Raw genomic sequence first — 25021 nt, 5'->3', positions numbered from 1 at the left:
ACCGATCCAGGTAAATGTCAGGGCCGAGCAACCCACACTTCCAGAGCATATGTTCAAGTGCGCATATCTCCTTTTTGCATGCTTTGCATATAATATTCATGTCTTCAATGTTATACCATGCCTTCGTTTGTGCATGTGAATAATATGACTGTGTTTGTAATTACCTAAGTGTAGCTGCCTGTGCTTTATTTCGTCTAATGTGAGGGGGTGCAAACTCCCTCCTTCCCATGTAGTAATGTTTTGTAATTTCATTGTATGTCATGAGCGTATCTCTCTGTAGGATTTCCAATCCAGCAGAATCAACGCCATGTGTAAAGGCGGCCCGGTCTGTAAGCTCGCGGGCGACGCTGTTGGCCGATTCATTTGGATTGAGGGGAAGTTCATCAAGTGAACCAAGGTGCGCCAGGAACGAATAAATGTAACGTGTATCATTCGTTTGTCTTGTGTTAATTATCCTTGCACCCTATGGGGCAATCTTGTCCCCGCTGAAAGCTCTGGTAGCCGTTTTCGAGTCACTATATATTTCTGTGTATCTATCGTCTGTCAGTGCCAATGCAATGGCAACTTTTTCAGCGACTTCAGGTTTTCTTGTGTAAACCGTGGCACAGTTGGTGCATTTGCCCTGGTGATCTACTACCGCCGCCGCGAACGATCCTTGTAGGCAGCTCCTCTGCTCCATTTCTTGGATCCATTTCTTACAAAGCAGGCTCATCTGCCCATTTTATCCATTTTCTTGAGTAACGCCCTGGCTCGTGCTACACTCCTGTTGATGTTATGTGCTGGGCGCATGTTGATGGGTAACGGTGCGACAATTAAGTTATCTTCGAAGTCTTTATGAACTTTAGTGTACTTCTCTTGATGCGTAATGGGGTTGATCATGATCTTGTCTAGGATTGATCTTCATGTGCTGGTTGTAGATAGTCTCGATATTTGTAATCTTTCTTGAGCCTCATGCAAAAATGTGATGGCATAGCGACCCTAAATCACACGCTCTGGGCTTGCCCAGCGCTAAACGGTCTAAATGGGAACAAAGAGTCATGGGAATCCTCCCTCCATAGCCAGGAAGAGCAAGCCCAAAAACAAGCTATCTGTGAAGCCCAGGCCGCCGCCGGAAGCCAACTGATTCCGGCCGAGGTCTAGGGGGGAGGTTGACGGTGAAAGGGGAAGCTGCGTCTCACCCCGATCACCCCTACTCTCTGACGGGTGCAAATGAAGTGCTTTCTCTCTCACTTGAGCCTCCGCGATCTCCATGGCGTGTTGTGTACTCCTAACTTGAGCAATTTTGCAGTGCTGGTTTGAATTGGGAGCTCCAGTGCACTTTTTGACAACCTTCTGATCGCCACGTCACGCTTCTTTCGTGAACTTGCGTCCAGTTGTACATGGCAGCGGTGTGTCTGAGATATGACAGAGTACGGAAGAATTGATTAACTGATGAGGTTATCTTCTTCATGATTTTGTGTCTTCCCTGCCAGGGCGTCTGATAATCCTGTAGGCGTTCTCCGTTTTAACGGTGCTCTTCTTGAGCTCCGTATGGTTTCCACCGTTTACATCAATGAAAAAGCTTAGTACCTGATCACGTTGACTCTGGCTATATTGACAACATTTTCTGTAAATAGGTGCTATCCGATTTCCGATAGAGGTTTCCAGCACTTAGGCCTGCCCCCTTCTTCACGTCTATAAAGTAACGGTTCTGATTTATGTGGGGAGCACCTGAGTCCCGTGGGTTCTCAGCTATTCTTCCATCGTCAGGATCGATTCAGTCAGCGCGTCCTGTATGTGGCCTTGGCTGTCACCAGCACACCATAATGAGGTCATCAGCATATATGGCATCAATGTTTTTAATTTTGTCCAGCTTTCTGGACAGACCAATCATGCACAGGTTGAAGAGGACGGGCGAGATCACCGATCCTGGGGGGGTTCCTCGATCTCCCGAGCTGAACCACTTCCGATTTGTGTCCCCCGACCTTTACCCTCGTTGTTGCGTGCTTCTAGAAAGGATTTGAGTAGTTATACGTCATCAACCCAAGTCCAATGCCTTCAATCATTTTAAGGCTGTACTCATGCTTAATGTTGTTGAACGCCTTTTCCAAGTCCAATCCGAGTTGCATGGCCTTAGTATCTCTAGAATATCCGTCGAGTATGGGGTGTTTGATTGATTCATTGCATCCTGCGTGGATACGTGCAGACCCTAAAGCCCAGCCTGTTGTGAGTGTATAATGTTATTATCCCTCTAAGTGGTTCCTTTAACCTATTAATATTGCAGTGTTCAGCGACCTTTCCCTCGCATGATGTGAGATGGCCGTGAGGTCTCCAAAGCTGGGGGGTTTTACCCGGTTTCGGTATTAGTATAACTTACGAGGTTTTCCACTTCTTGTGGGACTTCGCCTGAGCTCGTGCTTCATTGATGAGTCGTTAGTGATTCAATGGACGGCTCGTCGAGATTGCTGAGTGATCTGTTCGCAACTCCATCCGGACCAGGGGCTGACTTTCGATTAGTTAGCTCAACACCCTTCGGATTTCAGATGTGGTTAGTCGAGTTCAGGCTGAGAGGCTCCCCTGTATTTTTATGGAAGTGGTTGGCCTTGCTCATCTCTAACTGGTAGGTATTTGGCAGTTGGTTGCTTGATGACTGTTTCGATGGTGTGATCCTTAAGGGCTATGTGTATGGCTCGGGCAAGGCTGTGTCTCTTGTTGGCCTTAATGCCTTCATCCAGCAGATGCTTCTAATCTGGCCACTACACAGTAAGCATACAGTCACTGTGGTTAATATAGCATTAATTTTAAACATTTCGTGCTGCCGGAAAACGAACATCTGTACAGCTAAAAAAATTATAGCACAATTACTTGCGGACCAATTACTATTCTAAGTACAATTACGGCATCGGTGAACCAAGCGAGTCAAGTTCTAGTGCTTGCCGCACCGCGCATAATAAAGGGTAGTTATACACTAAAACGAAGGAAACTTTGTTTGCGACGCCTTGTGGAAGACGCATGGCTGGTTGAAGCAAGCCCTCTCGGCGACTCAAATGTATCATGTAAAAATCTAAATGCAGCGTGTAAAAGGTAGAGAGAGAAAGTACGCTGTTATACAATAAAGGTCGGATGGACTCGCCGTGCATGAAAGTGTTTGCTGATCTTGCTGCCATTTGCCCGTATATGCGTGTGAGGAGAAGAGCTGGGCGGGAAGGTCAATATGAAGCTGTTTACCTTTCTGATCGGGTATAATATATAGGGTTACGGCGTCTGGTCCTGTCAGGGGTTAGCGCGAGCATGGAGAAAAAAGCATCGTAGTATAGAAAACGTATGTTGTATGGAAAAGGAGTGAAGGAGTGTTTTGTTTGTGTGTTGTGCGCAGGGCGTAGTTAGTCATGCAGGAAGTTGCGGCTGCGTTCCCTTCGTATATACGTGGCATGCAGCGTGTGCGTAGCCGTTCGCAAAGTTCACGGATTGTCAACAAACAGAAATTAAGTTCACAGTCGTACACATCCTGTACTTAGGAGCAGCCCGAACGATCTCTTCTAAATCTCCATCCGTTGTGGAGTCCTCTAGACGGAAACAGTCAGCATAACATTACTAGCCTGATCTTATATGGCATATTATGAGGGAACTGATTCTCTCACGGCAACGTTCATTACAACCTTTTTTCTTATTTTATTCTTGCATCCGCCTCCCTTTTGGCGGCGTATACAGGTTCTGACAAGACTCTAGACGCCTTGATTCAACATCTCGCTCGCTTTCTTGCGCTGGCAAGACAAATCATGGGGGCACACTTAAATTAGTTACCATTTAACTGCGCCTGGTCGGATTAGTCGGAACGGTTGCTTGCAATTACTTGCAGGAAGGAACTTGAGTGAACGTCTTTGCGGATGAAAGGCAGAGTTCTGAGCAGCTGGTTCGGTGCTTGCTTACAGTGATTGTAAAAGCGTAATAAATATATTTGCAACATGATTGGCTGACCTTAGTGACATTACCGAGTACCATAGGACTAGCAGGATCGAGTTTTTTTTTTTCTTTTTTTTCTGCATTCCAAGATGCAACACCTTAAAACCAGCGTGTAATTGAACCACCAGAATAGGTGCAGCTCAACGTTGAGCTGAGCCGCACAAATTAAATAAATTATGGGGTTGTACGTGCCAAAACCACGATATGATTATGAGGCACGCCGTAATGGGGGACTCCGGAAATTTGGACCACCTGGGGTTCTTTAACGTGCACCTAAATCTAAGTACACGGGTGTTTTCGCATTTCGCCCCATCGAAATGCGGCCGCCGTGGCCGGGATTCGATCCCGCGACCTCGTGCTCAGCAGCCCAACACCATAGCCACTGAGCAACCACGGCGGGTGAGCCGCACAAATTCGTAGTATATACCGACAAGGTTCGTTTTCGAACGGCAGTTTATGACATCCTAGCAGGACCATCGAGGGGCACGTGTCGAACCACCGACCGGCTCCTCACGGCTTCGCTGAAAACGCGACAAGTGTAAGAGAGCAAAGCCAGACGGCGTTTCCCACTGAGCCGAACAAAAGTCAGTGTCGCAATCATCTGCCTTATGTCCGAGCGCTTTGGCGGTCCCCAAGCGTGACGTGCGCATTGCGCATTGTGTATGTAGCACGCGTCGCGGGCATACGACGTGGCCGGTGTGTTTGAGTGTTTTCCGCATTGCCGGACAACGCGTGACCCTTCGTGGCGTGCATTGCGCGCCCCGACGCACGCGGGCCGTTGCTCGCTGGAGTGCGTCGCGAGTTTCCATGACAACGCTGGCGTTTAGCAGAACTGCGGCCCTTTTTATGCTCTTGAAACGCGACACTGACCAAGGATGAGACCCCGTTCTTGCTCCTGTTTGACCTTGGTCGCAGCAAAAGCCAAGCAGAGGACCAAACGGAGCTCCGCGAAGCCGCGGTTGTGAAGGCCGTTTCCGCGTAACAGGTGCCGAGGTTTGGAAAACGAGCAGGTGTTCGCTTTACAACTGGGAAAGCGCATTGCGGGGTAGGGGTTGTCAATTGTGCCAGCCGAAAGAGACGGCTCAGCGCGCACACAACGTGAGCCATGTTTGTGTCGAAACCATTAGACCTTACTCACAGTTTGACTCATTTCAGACAGCCCTGTCATCGGTTCTCATTTTCGTGCGGCTATCTCTCTATTTTAGGTTACCTTACGACAGGCCTCCCGTCTTACGGTACAACACTAAATATAGCAGCAGTGTACTGCCATATTTTGTTTGTAAATGAAGCTCTACAAAAGAGTTACCCATGAGACAAGTGATTGTGCATATTTGTGTAGTTGGGCAGAATGTTTATTAAACATTCGGGTAGGACCAATAAAGGCTCGTCCTAAGCTGGCATTTTGTCATGTATTGTTGGGTCTTATTATATACTCTGTCATTTCGCATCGAAGTTTTCAATGGGGATTGCTGCGTACGTTAGTTCTTTTGACTGCTTCTAGATGTAACCAATTGCATGCTCCTAAATCTGAACGGGATGTACATAGTGCAAAATTAAAATTGCGGAATCATGGTTGTTTTCCATAGCGGGAGCAGTCAGCGCTCCATGTTATTGTTGTTGTTGTTGTCTTTTTTTAAGTGCGAGGGAACGTACTTCCTTGGTACTGCAAACGTGCATGCGAATTTTATGGATCTAGGAGCTGGTATAAGCATGCCTTCTGCACGAAATAAAGTGTAGTTTTCAGTATCCTAGGTCTGTGCCCTTCCTCATGTCTGCGTGCCTACAGCGCTTTGAACTTTAATGTGTCATCCAACTAGGCGAAAAACCAGCCCTGTTGAGCCCAGAGTTGTCTGCAATATGTTTTCATCTTGCAGAGACAAGAAGAGGACCAATAAACGGGTCAAGCTTCCAACATCTGCCTTCATGCTGCAACTCACAGGAAGCGATCGCGATGGCTAACGAGTGAGGCACACAATGAAGCACCGCCCTCGTTTGCACTCTGGTGGAAGCGGCATTCAAGAGAGAGAGAAAGCTCTTTATTGGAATGCAGATAATTCTGTCGGTGTATATGCGGGCGCCTACATGCTGCTCCGCATATGAAACTACTAAGTGGTTCTTTATGAGAAAAGGAAATGGTGGCGCTAACTTCTGCAGCCCTTGAGGGAGCACGGCTCAGCGCCAACGAGGAGGGGAGAGTGGGAGAAGAAGGAGATAGGAGAGGAAAGGTGTAGATGTCGCCATGGCAGGAGCGAAGCAAATCGGCAGGCAGGAACACGGTCACGCCTTCCGGGGATAGGGGCCTTGTCTGCTGGTGTCAGGCCTGGTGCGGTCAGCCAGTCAAAGGCCGAGTGGTTGGGCAGGTCTGGAAGGCCTGCGGTGAAAGGAACCAGCACACATCGATAGCCGCAAGGCTATCCATGTGTGCTGGGGGTGTTAGAGAGTTGTTGAGAACCCCGACGAGTCAAGGTACTCAACTACGCTTAGCAGGGCCGAGAGGTGGTTTCGGCGGGGGAAAAGGATGTCCTCCTGTATAGCGGTAGGAAGCCCGAGGCGGCCGAACTCCTGTAGGAGCAGTACACGGGGTTGGTTGTGCTCCGGGCAGGCCAGCAGCAAGTGCTCCAGCGTCTCTGGCTCGCCGCAGGAGGAACAGGCGGGCGAGGCAGTGAGTCCAAGCCGGTGACGCCGTGCTGCTGTCCAGCAGCGGCCAACCCTCAGCCGGAGCAGAAGTGAAGTCTCCCTCCGTGCAAGGCCGCGCTGCGGGAGTTGCCGTCGTGGGTGGCCCAGGGACACATGCTTGTCGGGATGGGAAGCCTGGAGGTGCCGCCGAAGCCGGTGCCTGGCGAAGTCTCCGGCTGAGACTGCCGTGCTCAGGGGGACGTCAGCGTGGTGGGCACTATTGGCCAGGGCATCAGCCTCCTCGCTGCCCGGGATGCCTACGTGGGCAGGAATCCAGTGCAGGGACACCGTGCAACCTGCATCCTGCAGTGCCGCCAGCCGAATTGAGAGGAGAGCGACCCCCAGGCTCGCCCTCTCCGGCCTCTGCAGGCTCAGGAGAGCTGCCTTTGAGTCGCAGAAGATGGCTGCTGGTGTCTCCGGGGGTTCCTCCGAGAGCAGGCCGACGGCGAGGTGGAGGCCTGCCCCTCCGCTGCAGTGGAGCTCGCATGTGCCGGAAGGTGACACTGCTTACTCCTCCGCAAGGCTGGTGCGGTGCAGGCCGCCGTCGCCGAGCCTGTGTCGGGAACCACCGAGCCGTCAACGAAGACCTACAGGTGACCTTGAAGGTCCTCTTGGAGGAGAGAGGCTGCTGTCTGCGGCAGTGCGCAGGTCGGTCAGCGCCGCTTGGTGACGCCCGGTAGTTCCGTAATGATGGCGATTGGAGGTCTCGGGGGGGGGGGGGGGGGGGGGCAGATGCACTGTGTTTGCCGGGGGGTTTCCGAACACCTCCTCGTACATGCATGCAGTACAGCCGCCCCATCTACGAGGAAGGCCGTAAGCGCAGACGGGACAGCAAGCCACCGCCGTCTGCAGCATGGTGGAGGCGATCCACATGCCGTAGACCCTGTTGCAGGTGCAGCAGCGAGAGGGGCCATGCTCCGACCTCGGCCAGGGTGGCAGCAACCTGCGAGTTGCGGGGAATGCCTAGGCAAAGCCGAATTGCTGCCCGGTGTTGCTGCTCCAGCTTCTTGAGGCGAGGTGGACGTAGCACCACCAGTGGGAGGGCGTACCGCAGGCGTGAGGTGGCTGCTGCATCAAAACGTTTCAAAGCCCACCTGGTGCATATGAAAAAGGATCGGGGATAGAACGGCCCTAGGAGAAGGAGGATGGCCGGAAAGGCCAAAAAAGCAAGAAAATATATGACCATGATATGTACAGGTGAGACAAAGGTGATGGCGTTGATGTAAACAGGATAGAGCAAGAGACAGGGCCCACGTTAGCTATTTGGCCTCATGTGCAACGTGCTCGAACAATTGAAGTTCCTGTCAAATTGAAGTTCCTGTGACCATATAACCAATTATACCATGTCAGTGTTAAGTCTCCCGCCTCTGAATGCGAAATAAGCGAACTGAGTGTCAAATTTGATTATGAATATCTCGGAACGCCGGAGCTCTAGAATCATAAACGAAAATGGTGTTGTCTTCGAATACGATTGTCTTCGAGTATGTAATATAAACGTATACCATGTTCACTTAAATAAAGATGGTAATTATCAGATATCTGTTAATTATTAATTTACTAACCCTACTTGTTCCCAAAAATTGTGTCCACCAGGGAGCATAAACCACCTGTGCCCGCATAATTTGTGACTACTTAATGATAAAGCACCGCAACGTGTGGATTCAGCTCGCACCTGCGCCAAGTCGTCTTTTCGTCTCCTTTCATTTCTCTTTTGCTTGATATTTCTCCGTTTCAATTAAAATGACAGATATTTTTGCTATGATGTCTCTGGGCAAGGGGAAATTACTTAAAGTAAGGATATTCGGCACGCATCGACAACCGGCCACTTTCTGAAGGCCTTCCTTTAGGTAAATGGCCAAAATACTCCGCGCGAGAGTCCTTAAAGGTCATTGTGGCTTTTCTAAGAGATAGTGAACTTGTTATACTACTGCAATAAGCGTTAATGGTCTCTTTTTTAGTGCCTGTTCTCTTCATATCATCATCTCGTTCATCACTTGCTCCCTCTTCTTTGGTTACCCTACCCCAACGCTGAGCAGCAGTCTGTAACACTCTAGAAGCATTTCAGTTTAGCTATTCGTTACGTATTCATTGTTGCTAAAGTGGATGATTGTCGCGTAAACCAGGCGTGAAGTTCCAACGCTTGGTTTACACAATCATCCCTTGCTTATATGCTTTAGCCACGCTCAGGAGACAACATCAGCACCTTTTGATTGCAAAGAGCTTTCGAGTTTGTCTCAGAATTCCTTAGTCAACGTATAAAGCGCATTGGTAATTGCAGAAGCACGAGACCTTCAAGTCACTGGGTAGAGGGAGGCGGAGACATTACGGCATATTTTTTATTCGTATATTTACTCAGCATCAGCATCACAAGCCATAGGAAGTGTTGCCACTGAGATATGGAAGTAATTTACATTCACAACTGGTCGGGTAATCAATCGTTCCCGTTTTCCAACACGGTGATGAATCACTGCCGTCGCGGTGTATCCAGAACTACGAGTTTTCTGTAAACACCGAGGGAATGATGAAAAGTCTCACGTTTCACCATTCGTTTCCGTACAATCAATGTTGTTTCAAAAGTACAACCAGTATACCGGTGCAAGGCAACTATACACAGATGGCTCGTGCACCAAAGGCAGCTCAGCGTGTGCATTTGCTATACCGACATTAAGAATGCAACGCATGGTTAAGCTCTGTCGTGTAAGCACACGAACAACGGCAGAACTCTACGCGACTTTGGAAGCGACAAGGTTTTAGTCAGCCTCCACATAAATGGGTAGTTTGCGCAGATTCACAGTCTGCACTTCAGCTGCTTTGCAGCGTTCAGAGAAAAAGGGCACACAGCATAAAATAATCGTGAAAATTTCTGAGCTCACACAAGTTGCGGGAACTCGCGTTCCCGAAATAGCGTTTTCCCAGTAATTGACTTGACGAAGTGTGCACTTGAACATGGATAAGAATACATCATTCTGCGGTTCAGCAACGAAGTTAAAAACATCTTACGAAAACTCTCAGCGAGAAGGTCATCTGCAGCGGCAAGACTCCAATACATCAACTTTGTATGCCGTATACGGTGTGCTGAAATTCGGCGTATACGGAAAGACATCGCGAAGTGTGGGGATGTCGTTTAAGCGCTTTCGCCTTGGTGTGGCATATACCAGAGCACTTTCTTTATAAAATCCTTCGTGCAAATTCCACGTCGTTTCTTCATAGAGCGGTGGACGAGGAACTAACACACGTGCAGCTGGACGGCCCTCTATGCGCCCAGCGAAGGCAACAGCTGCGCTTTAAACGTAGGGCTTTGGGCAATCATCCATTGTCAATTGAGGGAATATTTGGGCCACTGCCAGGCAGATAGTGGCTTTGATAGAACAGCTTTCAGTACACAGCGAAGGACTATTTTTATAAGTGTGGACATGTGCTCGAAATACGAAGGACAATTTTGTGCAGTGACTCGCCTTCGTTGTTATGTTTCATCTGTTCTTTTTTTTTTTTTTACTTTTGTATGTGTGAGTGTTTGCGCGTGCTAAAGTGTCCTTATTATTGTCATTTCTGGTTATTTATTTTAAAGCAAACAATTTATTATAATGTATTATTTTTTGCATAGAAGTGAAATGTGTTAGCCGGCGGGGGTGTACTGCTTCCAACCTCTCCAGTGAGCCCCCGTTTAAAGTTACATGCCTGTGCAAAACATGGAGGCTTCGATCATGGTGTCGCCGAAGGAGGTGGCTTTGCTGGATCCGTTATGCTTTCCTGTCTATCCCACTTATATAGGATGTCCCAGCTAACGTTAAACAAGCTCATCAACGAATATATATATATATATATATATATATATATATATATATATATATATAAATAACAGGGTGCCAGATGCGGTTTTAAGACCTGCGGTACTTGGTTTCAAGAGGTTTGACAACCGAACACCATAGGTCTTATAATTGTATCTTGTGCCATATTTTTTTCGATGAACAGCTTGGATAAAGTTAGCTGAAACAGATGGTATACCTGTGCACGCGCCCGTAAACTTTAGTCGAACGTCAGCGCCTCGTCTTGTCCCTTCTTCTGCGTGATCGCGTTTACCTTGTGCTGTTTAGTCACAATCAATGGAACACAGTAATTCAGGCCAACTTCCCAGCTTCTCTCTTATAATAAATGTGTCTCTAGCCTTTTTAGTAAAATTACTTGACTTTCTTCTCTTCAACATCATCACTCCTCACTTTTCTTCCCTGTCCCCGTTCGCTAGTGTAAAGTAGCAGGCCAGAGCAAGATTTAGCTGCAGCTCAGGCTGGCCCTCTCAGCCTTTCTTTAAATAATCATATCTATCTATCTATCTATCTATCTATCTATCTATCTATCTATCTATCTATCTATCTATCTATCTATCTATCTATCTATCTATCTATCTATCTATCTACAGATCTAATTTTGAAGACCCGGCATATAAATCCATGCCGGCTCTTTTCAGGTCACATGCAACACGGTTCTCCAGAGGCCACGTGCCTTCTGTTTTACGGTCATCGCGAGCGTGAGAGAGTTACGCCACCTGTTCACACTTGAGGCTCTTATCACCACACGCGTCTGGAATTGATACAACGCGGAACTTCCCGGGGTATTGATTGCCGACCTATACCGTAGCACGTTTGACGCTCGTGGAACGTCATTATCGATCGACAGGTGGAGCCACAGGCAATTGATTTCTCCCGCAGTGTTTCACATTCCGCCGTGTGTTTCGGCCTGTGCTTCGGTTTGTTGCGCGAGCGCCTCTTTTCAAGTGACCGTAGTCGGGCCTGCCGCAGTTCCTCAAGCACCAGCTGAAATACGCCCCTATGTAGCTCCGACAGGTAAGCAGTCTAGTTGCACGAAATACAGCACAGAGATCTGGCATATCAGTTCTGGTGGGAAAAGATTCATGAAAGAGAAAAATGTTCATCCAACCGACTGCAGCAGAAGCTACAAATGAAACCTCTGTTACTTTCGCTACCATCGGGTGGATGACAACTTTCCCTTGAATCTTCCTCCATCTTGTTGGCCTGCGCAGTACTGATTTTCCATATTCAGTGCCCCTGTGCTTTGAGTTGTCCATAAATTCGGCCTCGCTGTACGACCTGCTAGCCTCCTGGGTAAAGCGACCGTCTCGAAAGGCGTTACTCTCGAGTTTGATACCCAGACCAGGAGGAATTTCTCTTCAACTGCGAAGCTTGGTTAATGAGAATCCCGTTTGGGTTTTCTTTGTAGTTTCCGATACAGTCAGCTGGATGACAACTGCCTTTTTCTTTTCAGGGCAGAGATGTTTGCCGTCTATTGGTTGACGGCGAAATAACACTCCTTCAGAATGGAGGAATAATGGGAAGCGAGGAACTCCATTTTGTGTTGACTACAACCATACGAAGCAAGCAGACAGTGAAGCCAGAAAACGCATAGGGGAAATTGACTGTTATATTTTAACTGAAAAGTATGAATAATACGAAAACGGGGCCATGTAAGTCGACGAAAAGGCAACTTGCCAAAGGTGGGAGCCGAACCAACACCTTCAACATTAAGCGTGCGACGCTTTCAACCTCCCGTACACGTTCTTGTATGTATGTGTAAAAGCTTATCCTTGGAAGTGTTAGCCAGCGCAACTAACAGCCACGGTGCTTTTTCCTTTCCCTTTTTCTTACTGCTTCTAAATTTCAATTAGGAAGAGCAAATACTTTTTATGCTTTCACTGCTGGCTTCGTTGTATGTTTGCTTCATACATGGTCCTTCAGGGTGGAGTTACCATTTAATCACTGTTCAAAACAATACGAAACCCGCTCGAGAGTCATGCAGGTGACTGCGTTATTTCACGTTTTTCTCTTTCCTCTCTTACTTTTTCTTCCGCAGTCGTTGAATATCACATCACGTCAAGTCGCCCAGGAGTTGTCGTTAGAATTTTTTTTCCCTACACTACGAGTATATCGGTTATGAAGGAAAGACTAAAATGTTTATTCAGAGCAGGCACACTTTGCTTAGCTTGCATACAGCGCAACAATTTTTTCGTTCCTTCTTTCTTTTTATCTGTCAGCTTCTCGTTCGCATTGACAAGCACAAGTTGAGTATGTTTATCACAAATTATGGCATAAGGATATATGTATATAGGTTATTGCCGTTCCTTATCTGAGTGCTCATAAAGGCAGAGTCATAAAGATAGTGGCTGCGAGGCAGTAAATTACGACACTTCTGATAACATTGTAAGGTGGCGTGAGAAACATATAAGTGCTCCAAGAAAATTTACTTATAATTAGCAACGTTCTGTTAAGTTCAACTTTCAGCGGACAGCTTATGTTGACAGCGAGTTCCTTTTAGCCTTTGTTTGGCCATTTGTCTGGTACATTTTTACGAGTGTAATCAATTTGCTTTCATTCCCTCCCCAACTACTAAAGCCCCGTTACAGCGCCGATAATCGTGACAGCACCTGCTGGAGGTATCGAAGCGATAAGAAACAACACGGCTTGACCGCAGCTGGGTGAACATCGTGCAGAGAGGCATTGTCAAAATGGACTTTCCACTGCACGCGAGGATTCCTCCGGCGTGAATGCAAACTGGTTTCCTCGACGTTGATGAGATCTCCAAAGTGTGCGGCTCAACCACGTGCATGGGCAAGCCACAAGACGTGTGTCCTCCATGAGATACGAGGACGTATTGCAAAAAGCAACGAAACGTCTGTCACATTACGGCAGGTAAGAGCTTCTTTCAGCGTAGACCAGTTGCCGGGTCTTGGTGTGAACACAATTGATCGTGTTCAACGTTCCAGAGCAACCATAAAGTCCAAGTGCATGGTGCAACTGCAAGGAGCGGAAGGTTGCTTTCGGATGTTAAATACGTTGGCTTGCGCGCCACGAAGGCGCTGTTAGCCTTCTTCAAAGACATTGGGATCGACCAGAAACTGTAGCTGCTTGTTAATGTGTATGAGTTGTCCGCACCCGTGAGCAAAAGTATACGGGACCACAGGGTCGCCGAAAAAAAAAACTGAATTTCTTCGTCATTAATATGCGTAAACTAAAATTTACGAGTGTACTGAAAATTTCGCCATGCAAGTTTGAACTGCAGTCTTTAGCTTCAAGTTGCATTTCACAGGCAGATGAGAAAATCAGCTTTATCGCGCAAGTCCTGGTCCGTATACTTTTTCCACGGGTGTATACGTTTGTACTTTCTGTCAACACGGTCATCTTATATGCCCCCCTCATCATCTGGAGTAGCATGGTTAGGTGTGTGTGGCCCGGAAAATATTTCCAACAATCATTAAAGCACCTCTCTCTGTCCCCCCTTCCCCCTTTCACTCTCTCTCACAAACCAACTCTGGCGCTATGAGAAATACTGGATCTGGAGTCGCCGAACTAATTTTGACCAGCTGGCGTCTAACGTGCATACTCAGGAGAAATGCATAGCGGGTGTATTCCCATGAGAACGTGGCTGCCGGGTCTGGGAAACGAACCCACGACCTCGTGCTTAGCCATAGAACGAGTCAATGATCCACCGCAACGTGTGAATGAACATGAACGACAGAGCTTCACATTACTGGTTCTACCGTTTGCTGTTTTCAGCCGCACTGCAGGTAAAAGTCCTGCCGCATCGGCATCGGTCGGTGCCCTATCTTCTGGCGATTATGGCTTTGCGCAGATTCTATTTATCTCTTATCTTCCATAGTGTAGCGTGTGGCCATACCGGGAGACGTACGAGTTAATTACGTAGGGCGACGCGAATCAATGGAGAAAATAATTCTTACGAAATCTACGCACAGTGCCCTGTTTACAAACAAGCATGCGAACCGTGGCCATTTTGGTTAAATGAACACCCAAAATTTCATCAGTGCAACAAAGCTGACAAGGGTGTTAAAATTTTGTACAGATTCAGATTCAAGTTTATTGTTTCATTACAGTACAAAACTTTACAACATAGGACAGAGTGTGAAAAAAAAAAGCGCACACTTCTTCATTTACAATGATAGAAAACATTCTAGAAAACTTTTATATTGCAAAGTATTTTTCGAATTATGGGGTTTTACGTGCCAAAACCAAGATTTCATTTGAGACACGCCGTAGTGGAGGACTCCGGAATAAATTGGACCACCTGGAATTCTTTAACCTGCACCTAAATCTAAGCAACCGGTTTCGCCCCCATCGAAATGAGGCCGCCGTGGCCGGGATTTGATCCCGCGACTTCGTGCTTAGCAGATTTTGCAAAATACAGATAAAAGCACATGCAGAGGTATAAGAAATTACTTGTAAAGAGCAAGAGAAAAAAATAAACAAAGCATGACATCAGTTACAATACCTCATATGTTATTGCTGAGGGGTAAAAACAACCAGGAACATTTTCGCATTAATGTTAGTGGTCTCTTGGTCAGTAAGAAAAATGGGTACAGTGCTTCTAAAAAAAATAACCGCATTGACTTATCAGCTACGGATCTCGACAAATGATTCCACGAAAAACGAAGTCGGTCAGTATAGGCGAAATATTGGTGAACTTTAAAAAGTGGTCGAAGTGTGGATTAGCTGCAGCTGCTGCCTTTATTTTTGTTGTAGTGTAAGGGGTAGGGTTGGAGTATATCTTGTGAAAGAATGTTAGTCCAGAGGCTTTCCGTCTTGGTTCTAGTAATGCATGGTCAAGGCTGTTTTTAATTATAGGTATACTTGAATAATAATAAGAATCCAATGCGATGAACCTAGGGGCTTTGTTTTGTAGGGATTCTAATCTCTTCATAATTCAAAATCAAGAAGGGGGCTGACAGATGGAGTAGCACAATGTGGTATAAAGGTTATAAAAAAGGATAAGTTTCCTCAGAAAGGCGTCCCAACACTTCGATAGGAGCCTTTTGACGAAGGTAGGTCCTCCTGTCGAAACGTTGGTCAGCCTTTCTGAGGCTCCTTATCCCTGTTTATAACCTGTATACCACAATATCTTTAAAACATTTATACCAGAATGAGAATTTCAAATTACTGACGCATATTCCAGTTTAAACCGCACATTTGAACTGTAGCCAAGATGCTTTACGTCTTTGTTAGCTTAACGAAGTGTGCGTCGGAGAAAACTAAGAATATTTTTGAGTTCCCCAAAAGAAAGTCAATATATGTGTTTCACAGAAAAAATTGTTTTTAAATGGACACCTAAGTATATAAATGAGTCGACTGGTTCAATTTCATCATTATTTATTGCACAAGTCTGCCACACGAAGTTATTTCGGGTAGGAAACTGCATTAGCTTTGGCTTTTAAATATTAATTTAATAATTGTAAATAATATTTAATAATGGTATCATTAAATACCATTCACCCATTTTCTGCAAGTCTTTTTTCTAGCTCACAGCAATCATTAATGTCAATCAGAGCCCGATAAATAACACAGTCGTAGGCAAATAGACGAAATCTTGAATTTATATTATCGATTATCACAGTGAATAATCACTGTGAATATCATTTATGTAGACTAGAAATAGCGTTGGCCCCAATACTGAACCCTGGGGCACGCCAGACTTAACGTGCTCGAAGTTATAACTAACGGTGTCATTGGTATACCATTTCGCCTGTCGCATAATAGAACCCAGTCAATGACTCTATTTTCTATTTACTAAGCATCATTTTATATACCAAGCGCTAGGGCGACCAACGCGATCGAATGTCTTTTCGAAATCAATCAAAATTGCATCAGTTTGTATAAATTCATGCAGGTTGGTTTGAATATAAGTTGTTAGTTCGAGAAGCTGTGCCTCCCAAGAGCGTCCATGCTGAAAGCCATGTCGGTTAGCAAATAAAATGTCATAATCTGAGAGGACAGAATGTGTTCTAACAGTTTACAAGTGACAGATGCCAAGGATGTCGGGCGATAGTCGATAATTAGTCATCTTATTCTCATCACCTGTTTCAAATATCGGCACTACATGAGCAAGTTTCCATTCATCCGCGATCTGAGTGGTATCTATTGACGGCTGTAAAATGAGTGTAAGTATAAGTGCTGAATAATATTCGGCTTATTAAGTTTTAGTAATTTTGTGCCATTGCCATCGGAACCAGGACTTGAGCATGATGAGTAACGTTCAATATCTTTTTCAACTCCATTCGCGGTTACAATTATGCGAGGCATTGACGAGGCAGCACAATCAAATACATTATTAGTGTTTGAACTTTCAATACCAAGGAGCCATTCTTTCAGAATAACACCACAGAAATACAGTTCTCCGTTTATGGCAAGCCGTCAGCGTCTCGACGACGACGACGTTGTTGCGCCTCGGCTGCTCCGCACGTTCGAGCTGAGCGCGCGAATAGAACGGCGACAAGACGGCAAGAACGGCGGCAAGAACAACAGCGTCTGTGATAGTGCATAAATAAATGTGGGCAACCAAACGCCATCACGTCTTCCCACACGTTGAATGCTGCTGATTTATCGCGTGCATTCAATTCAAAATGCACGCGATAAATCAGCAGCATCCAACTGAGAACTATATGGTATGACTATACCTGAAGCAATTTTATCGTAAGCTCGGGAGAGATCACTTTCGAAAATATTTAGGGTCATTTTGAAGAGGTTGGGCATACCGGTATCAAAAAACTTCTCTTTGGCGTTATTAATTTTCTGGTTGCAAGAATTTGCAAATTCAAGAACTCAGTTCAATCATTTGCTTTTTTCGTTGTTGTTGTTGTTGTTGTTGTTGTTGTTGTTGTTGTTGTTGTTGTTGTTGTTGTTGTTGTTGTTGTTGTTGTTGTTGTTGTTGTTGTTGTTGTTGTTGTTGTTGTTGTTGTTGTTGTTGTTGTTGTTGTTGTTGTTGTTGTTGTTGTTGTTGTTGTTGTTGTTGTTGTTGTTGTTGTTGTTGTTGTTGTTGTTGTTGTTGTTGTTGTTGTGTGGTTTGCTTTTGCATATAGACATTCTTTTCTTATTTAAGCACCGCTTGACATCCTTATTAAGCCACTATTAGTGCTTAGTCTTGGAGAGTGTATCTCCTGCAAACTTATCACGTGATTAAGAAACAACGCCCCATTTTATTGCACAAGTCGATATTTGTTCGCGCCGAAAAAATCTGAACAGAATTTCTACAGTTCGTTTTCTATATCTTATCACAATCAGCCTTGGCAAAATTGTATATCTCTTTCGTCTGGGAGCGTTTTCTTGTTGCCTTTTTTTTTCGTCTTTTTTTCTTTCCTTTCGATTTTCCTTTTTTTTTTCATTTTGGCATTGAACAAACAGTGAATCATTCTGTGGTCACTTGTGGCGTTCTATAACGTTCACGGTAGCATGTTCGGGATGCGCCGTAAGCAACAAATCAAGGGTCGCAACAGCACGTGTTGGGGCAGATAATAATTCCTTTGAAATAATGACAACTCTGCAAATGCAGTGCACTCTTGGGTTCTACCATTATTAGTATCATTGCCAGCATTTATCGGTGGTGACGCCGTACACCCGTCTGGCCGAAAGCAACACAGTTCGTTCTCCGCATCAGTGCAAAGGCATAGCAGGAACAGCGTAGTTTTCCTAAGCCCGTTCATAACGAAGCTCATGTGACCTCCAAGAACCTTCGTTATACAGCTCACTTCGTTGTAAAGATCTCCCATGGCACCGTGCGCAATAGAGCAGGCTGAGCCCGTTCAGCAAAAGAAAACCCTTTATTTGCCATGAAATCAAGATATGCTTAGTGAAGTCACTAATTTTCTTCTGCGCACTTCATCCTACGTAATGTGAGACTGCAGCCGACATTGTGGCATCGAGTTTAACAGCACGCTGAGGTGCCAAACCCTGGAATGAAGCAGGCGGGTGTACAGCTGTAGGCGATCAAATGCCAGTATTACCTCCTTTGCCGTGAAAATTCGACAAGGCACTGACAATGTCAACGGTTTGTTGTGGTGTTGAGCGGCGCTTCCTATAGGCTCTATACGTGCGTTCGCTGTAAAACAACAAATCCGCCGTCGGGGACGCGAGAATTTCTTCGTTGTACAGGCAAATTTGCTGCAGTAGTCTTCGCTGTATAGAGGTGTTCACAATACGTGTGAGCGATAGTAATTTGGCCGGGACATGAGGAATCATTCGTTTCGCAGGCCTGTCATGGAGGAGTTAGTTGGAGAGGCGTTCCACTGTAGCTCAGGACTCAACGATGAGCGTCAACGAGGTGCAGTGACCAGTTCAGTCTAGGCCCGAAGCTGCATTTCCCTCCCAGAAGTCGAGAATGTACCCCAAGCGTGGGAGCGTTTAATGAAAGCGGGTATAAGCCTCAACGGCACGGGCGTTTATTGGTGTTTTAAGCGCGAAACGCTTTATCTCACATATGGCTGGCTTCTAATCTGGTATGGCTGGTACCTACCTATAATGTGGCAAGTCTGCGTATCCGAGCAATACATACGAAGCACGAAAGATGGGCCTCAAAGACAACGTTTTATTTCGCAATGACTAATCTCATTTATCTGATGTTGCGTTAATAAGGGATTGCATTGAGCGATAAGTAAATCTGCTTATCTATTAACAGGACTGTTTTATTCTAGGGCTCTAATGACGAGGGGGACGGAGGGAGAGGCGCAGACTGTCTCAATCTTTTCAAGTGTTGTGTTAATTTTTCTCCGATGTAGTACGCCCTCTGTTGAAGTAGAGGGGCTTTTGTTGTTGCTTACTAACTGCCGAGAAATTGGAAGGCAGGTTACATCAGAGTTAACTATCCCAATACACAGTTGATAAACCGAAGCTGTGGATTGTAATCATGTAGCTAGCTTAACAAGGCAAACAAAGTTTGGCTGCACTTCCTTTGAATGATACGGCATTATAAAGTATTCTAATCTCTATCTCTCTCTATGTGTGTGTGTGTGTGAGAGAGAGAGAGAGAGCGTGTGAAATATGTCTTTTTCTACTCAGTATATTTAACAAGTTATTTAACGAAATGTGCTATGATATAATGCTTTCTTGCTTGTATGCTGTTGTTGCTCCACCAGCTGGTTCCTTTAATTATCGTTAAATAAATTTTCGTCTATCAATTGCGAATGGAACGCGTGACAATCGTCGTCCGTATTTTCTCTTTTCTTTGAATCGATTTCGCAAGCCAACTTCTTGTAGATGTCACGGAATGCCGAGCGCTCTTGCACGAAACCTACAAGAGGAAACAAATCGTACGTACAATAGGCGCATCGATCACATGCAGTGTCATTTCTCGACAGTTTTTCCTTCTTTTTTCCTAAATCATAGGTAGATCTTGACCAGGCAAGGAGTTACAAACCAATACGAATTTTGTAAAACAGCTATTGATGTAAACCAGACTGCCAAGCATTTTCAAACAAAATTCTAAGCGAAGTTACATTTTCTCGTGGCGTTAGCAATACATCTGGCCCCTGTCACCTTTCTTTATTTGCTCAATGTTTTCTCCTCGACGTCACCTGTTTATTTCGACGTTTTTATTTCCCGCGAAGCTGTCGCCTCCATCAACCCGAAGTCCTTTCTTCTGCTCATGCCTCAACACGCAGTAAGTTCGTTGAGAAAATGCTGACTCTCTTCGTTCAATATCCTCATTCGATTTGCTGATATTTATTAGTGCTCAATATGTATCACCGTCTTTCAGAAATTCAAATAAGAAATTAAAGAAAAAAAATTAATGTTAGTGACAGGAAGCTTTGTGCATAACTGAATGCAACGAATACATCGCATAACTGCATAACTGAATGCATAACTGAATGTCGAATACATCGCAGTCTACGTGCTGGAAGCCATCTGAAATTTTCGACACAGTCAGTGTTCAATACTTAATTACCTGGCAACTTACAATTCGCCAAAAAACATAGTTAAGCTCTGTTTCTGTCCACACGGGATATTGCATTACGATCGCCTTTAGGCCACATACTAACTAATTTACATAAAATGTTTACGGCGTCAAGCCTTCTTTCGTGCAAACTTCTCATTCACTTGATGCTTTCCTAACGCGTAGCTGCGTGACATAGAACAATAAATTACCAAGCCAGAAAGTCATTTAATAATTTGGCTCACAAATCATTAAACACTTTCACAATCTAGCTGCCAGTCGCTATGTATACATATGCGGACGACAACAAGTCCGGCTGAGCTGCACTTCTCGTGCGAGCGTGGTTTATTATTAGTTCCAGCTGGAGCCGACACGCCCACACACCTGCCCTGTACGCCTGGCCGCGTTAATGGCGACAGCGGCAGCAACATCGGCAGCACACATATCTCTATGTAATTTTTATCTTTTCTATTTTGTCTACGTTCGTCGCATGTAAATGAAGTGCGCGTGAAGCACGTTCACGCTTCCGCCGAATTGCTGTAGAATACTGACGTTCTCCGCAAAGGTCAGAGGTGCAATGTGCAGCAGTTATTCCACATTTGCATCTGAGCTCTCACTTGCAGCAGCCATCGTCGATGACTGAACGACGCTGAAAAAGTAATGGGGGATCTATGCGTTCAGCAGCTCTTTGCAGACGTGCAAACAAGAGATGCTATATACCGCAGTTGCGGTTGTGACACATAGGCGATCAATTTGTGGGCCCATATACGGTGACTCATTTTTGGTCCCGCTTTGGCGAAGTCTTCCATACAATTTCATAAAACGTGGCGCAATCACTTTGGCGTTGTGTTGCTCATGTCTTGGAACTCCGACATTTACATACCTATTCGTTTTTGAAAGACCACGAAAGCTGATTCGCACTTAATTCTAAATTAATGCTGATATTTGTAACAGTCTTACAAAAAATATGATCTTTGCGCAATCAAAAATGCTTATCGCACACATGCCGAGGCCACCGCGAGGAGAAAGGAGGATGTTGAAAACTTGAAAACTGCAGGTTCATTCCTTGACCTGTATAGTTCTTCATCTTCTATTTATCAAATTTTTCTCGATTCTCACGCGATTTTCTCTGTGATAACGTCTGCTGATGCCACCTGCGTTGAAAATCTTGGATCTCGTCCGCTGGTGTTCGTCTGGGGACTGCGACTCTGAAAATATCACTTGAAAATGACGAAACATCCGATTGACGAAACCTCTCGCTCTCGCCCAAGCAGACATTACGCTACAGGTAGAATCTCACAGGTAGCGCCTTCTATCCTACGAAAGTCTATACCCTGCCGAAAACAGCCACGGTCCCAACTATCATTTACCAAGATTTCAAAATATGCAAATGCCACGTATAGCTGGACAGAACCAAGGCAATGTTGTTTGCCGTCACTTGGAGATACTCAGATTATTTTTGCATTCCGCCTAATTACATAGTCGTAATTAATTAATAAACTTCTCAAATATTATAATTAGATTAAAAGTGTCAAGGAGAAAATTGTAGAGCAACATGAAGAACTCCCCATACAGCTTTCTGTTGCTGAATAGGTGCTACATAAAAGTGTTTTTTTCTTTTTTTTCGAGCGTTAAAGAAGCCCGCGAATACACGCTAAGTTTCTCGAGCGGCCAGTCGCGCGGCAATTTTTCATGTATTCGCGAGGACTTCTTTCACGCTCGAAGAAACATTCTTTTCTAGCACGTATTGAGCAACAGAAAGCTGTATCGGGAGTTTTTCATGTTGTACATACCACCGAGTAAAGCCCCTTGCCACCAAGTAGAAAGTGGCGCCGCTCTTCAAAAGAAGTGGTCACTACTCTTGAATAACACTCCTCGAAGAGAGAGAGAGAGAATATTTATAAACAGCTTTTTATTGCGATAGCAATTATGTGGACGCTTCAACCGGATTTCTGCCGTCGCCGTCGCCGTGAGGTTCCGTATAGATTCCAAGGGCGATAAAATCGTCGCCGCGCGCCGTATGCGCGAGTACGCGAAAGCACGCGGGGGACGCGCGCTGTCACGGAGAGCCAACGCACGGCGGAAAGCAAACGCGACCGTCGCGCGAAAGGCCGTGGGGGTATGGGGGGAGGGAGGCGGGGCGACGCTGTGCTACGGCACCAAATGCGTATCTTGCAACAGCGCGCAAGGGGAACTGGCAACGCAGTCTCCCACGCGAAAGCAAGAAAGCGGGAAGGCAGCGCGGGAGGGAGGGGGGGGGGGGAGCAGCTTCTACTCTGCCAACAACTACGCTTGCACTGGCTGTGGGGGCGGTCGCCCGCACCGTCTCTTATCTCCACACGGCTCTGACCTTTGTATGCGATGTGCATTCACCGCTCAGTTTCCGTTGAAGCGATAGACCGCATGATTCTTCGCACGCTGCGGCGGCTGCGCTTGCTGCCAGCGTTTTGACAGTCGTTGTCTGCGGTCATTCAGTGTGATCTATTCATGTTTGCTTGTGCGCTATGACACCACGCTTGTCAATTCAATTAGAAAGCGAATGTGTCCAAGTTTATGCAGCCGATAAAACTACTATCCCTACTCTGAATAGCTCTCTGTTTATTTGCTATCGCAATTGATGCTTCGCCTTTCGGGCGAAACTCCGACATTTTTTTTTTTAGCCGTCGGCGCCGGTATCACAAGATTTTCTTTGACATGGTTAGGTTTGAAGCATATTTCACTGTACGTGTTTCGCAATTATTATTATTATTTGGTTTGTGTACATATAACACAACGACACGAAGGAAATAGGGAGGGAGCAAGCTGACAACTGCCACCGAGAGGGGCACAACGCCTGCTTACTCTTTCAGGAGGAGGGGAGAGAATAGAGGAAATGAAAACATGAGGGAAGAAAAGAGGAAATGAAGAAATAACGGAGACACAGACAGAACAAAACAAAATACAAATAATGTCTATAAACGGGAGGCCAAGTCACTGTCCTTAAGAAAAGTTAGCAGGGCTCGATGGGCCTGGTCACGTCGCAAAAGAAGAACGTTATCACACACAGACATTGACACATTACTGCTATACAAAAGGGAATGCTATATATACCGGGTGTTCAAAATTAAGCTTTACGGAATTTTTATTAATCGCCTGTGGCAGGTAGCATAATTCTTATCGTTGAGCTGGGTTATGCGATGAGGCGGACATTAGTAGCACGAGAAATCGAAACACATGTTCAACTAATTAACAAAAATTCACGAAATAATTATTTAGGAATTGTAGTCGGTGAGCTTGTCAGACGCATCCACTTGGAATGAAACTCCTAGATGACACCAGTTTCGAGGTATTTCCCACAGTGTGGGACAAAATACATGGGCGTTCCAGTTACTTTTGTACTTCAATGTATAAAATTGCATTTTGGTACAAAAGTAGAACAACAGTGCATTTTTACGGCGAGTTTGATGGCGCATATCTCCAAACTGGTGTCATTCTGGCGAGAGAGAGAGAGAGAGAAAAGTCGCAAGGGAGAGATAGGGAGGTTAACCAGGCTGAGCCCGGTAGGCTACCCTGCACTGGGGAAGGGGGAAAAGGGATTGAAAGAGGAGAAGGAAGGGAGAAGTGCACAACCTGCACATTTACACAGTCAAGCGTTCATCGCTGAGTTTCGTCACAGGCAGTCTTACAGGCCAGTGCACCTCAAAAAACGCAGCAGCGCCTTTGTATCCCTGCACATAGCAGACGCACGAGGCCACGGACTCAAGATCTTCTCCTCCGTAAAAGGCCTGTCGTCTAAGTGCCCCAAAGTCGTCCGAAGGGCAATCCTCTCTTCTTCGTATCTGGGGCAGTCACATAAGAGATGTCTGGTGGTTACCTCAACACCGCATGTGCTGCAGTTGGCACTGCCCGCCATTCCACTTAGGAATGAATAGGAGTTCGTAAAAAATACTCCTATTCACAAGCGGCACAGTAATGTTTCTTCTTGTCGTTTAAAACTCGGTAAAAGTTGTAATTACACCTGTGGGTCCATGATATATAGGAGATTCATTCCAAGTGGATAAGCCTGGCAAGATCACCGGCTACAATTCGTATATTGCAATACGTGTCGTAAAGTAATTAACTAAGAAGTTAATTAGTGAATTGTTGTTAATTAGTTAAATATGTGTTTGGATTCCTCGCGCTAATAATGTCCGCCTCATCGAATTACCCAGCTCAACGATAAGAATTATGCTACCTGCCACAGGCGATTCTTAAAAATTCCGTAAAGCTCAATTTTGAACACCCTGTATATATTGTTGCGTCCAAGTGCTTAAAAGGGACGTGCGGCGGTAAATCTCTTCGCGATGGAGCAACTCTTCGCGAACAATCTGCCGTATTGTTGATGGAAGGTCAACACACGAGCTCGGCTCTACATTTGCCACCGTTGTGACATTAGCCAGACGACCAAACTTCGGTATTATTCGTCGCATCTTCAGCGTCTCAAAGGTCCTGCAGTGTCGAATGACGTCAGGCACGGTATCCAAGCTTTCTTTGCCGATCAGAAAATTGTAGACGTCTTCGGCTACTCCTTTCAACAAATGTCCAACTTTGTCATCTTCAGATATTTGAGAGTTGACTATCTTACACAGTTTTAACACTTCTTCAATATAAGTTGTACAGGTTTCGCCGGGAACCTGAGCTCTTTGCGAAAGCGTCTGTTCAG

At 45.7% G+C, this 25021-nt stretch overlaps 1 protein-coding gene across 2 annotated transcripts in view; it reads left to right on the top strand.

Moving 5' to 3' along the window:
- Positions 1–13184: 13184 nt before the first annotated feature.
- LOC119456041 (alpha-mannosidase 2x-like) overlaps positions 13185–25021 on the top strand; it is a 96909-nt gene continuing 85072 nt past the window's right edge. Inside the window, exon 1 of one of the 2 annotated variants that reach the window (XM_037717635.2) lies at positions 13185–13319. In XM_037717635.2, coding sequence (XP_037573563.1) covers positions 13200–13319 — 120 coding nt within the window. In that variant the 5' untranslated portion in view covers positions 13185–13199. Of the gene's footprint in view, positions 13320–20037; positions 20068–25021 lie in introns of those variants that run through there. The other variant, XM_037717636.2, reaches the window with a different exon arrangement.

Source organism: Dermacentor silvarum, chromosome 6 (genome assembly GCF_013339745.2).
Source record: "Dermacentor silvarum isolate Dsil-2018 chromosome 6, BIME_Dsil_1.4, whole genome shotgun sequence".
Classification (NCBI taxonomy): domain Eukaryota; kingdom Metazoa; phylum Arthropoda; class Arachnida; order Ixodida; family Ixodidae; genus Dermacentor; species Dermacentor silvarum.
The sequence above is the reverse complement of the archived record's forward strand: the minus strand, read 5'-3'. Positions and strand labels throughout refer to the sequence as shown.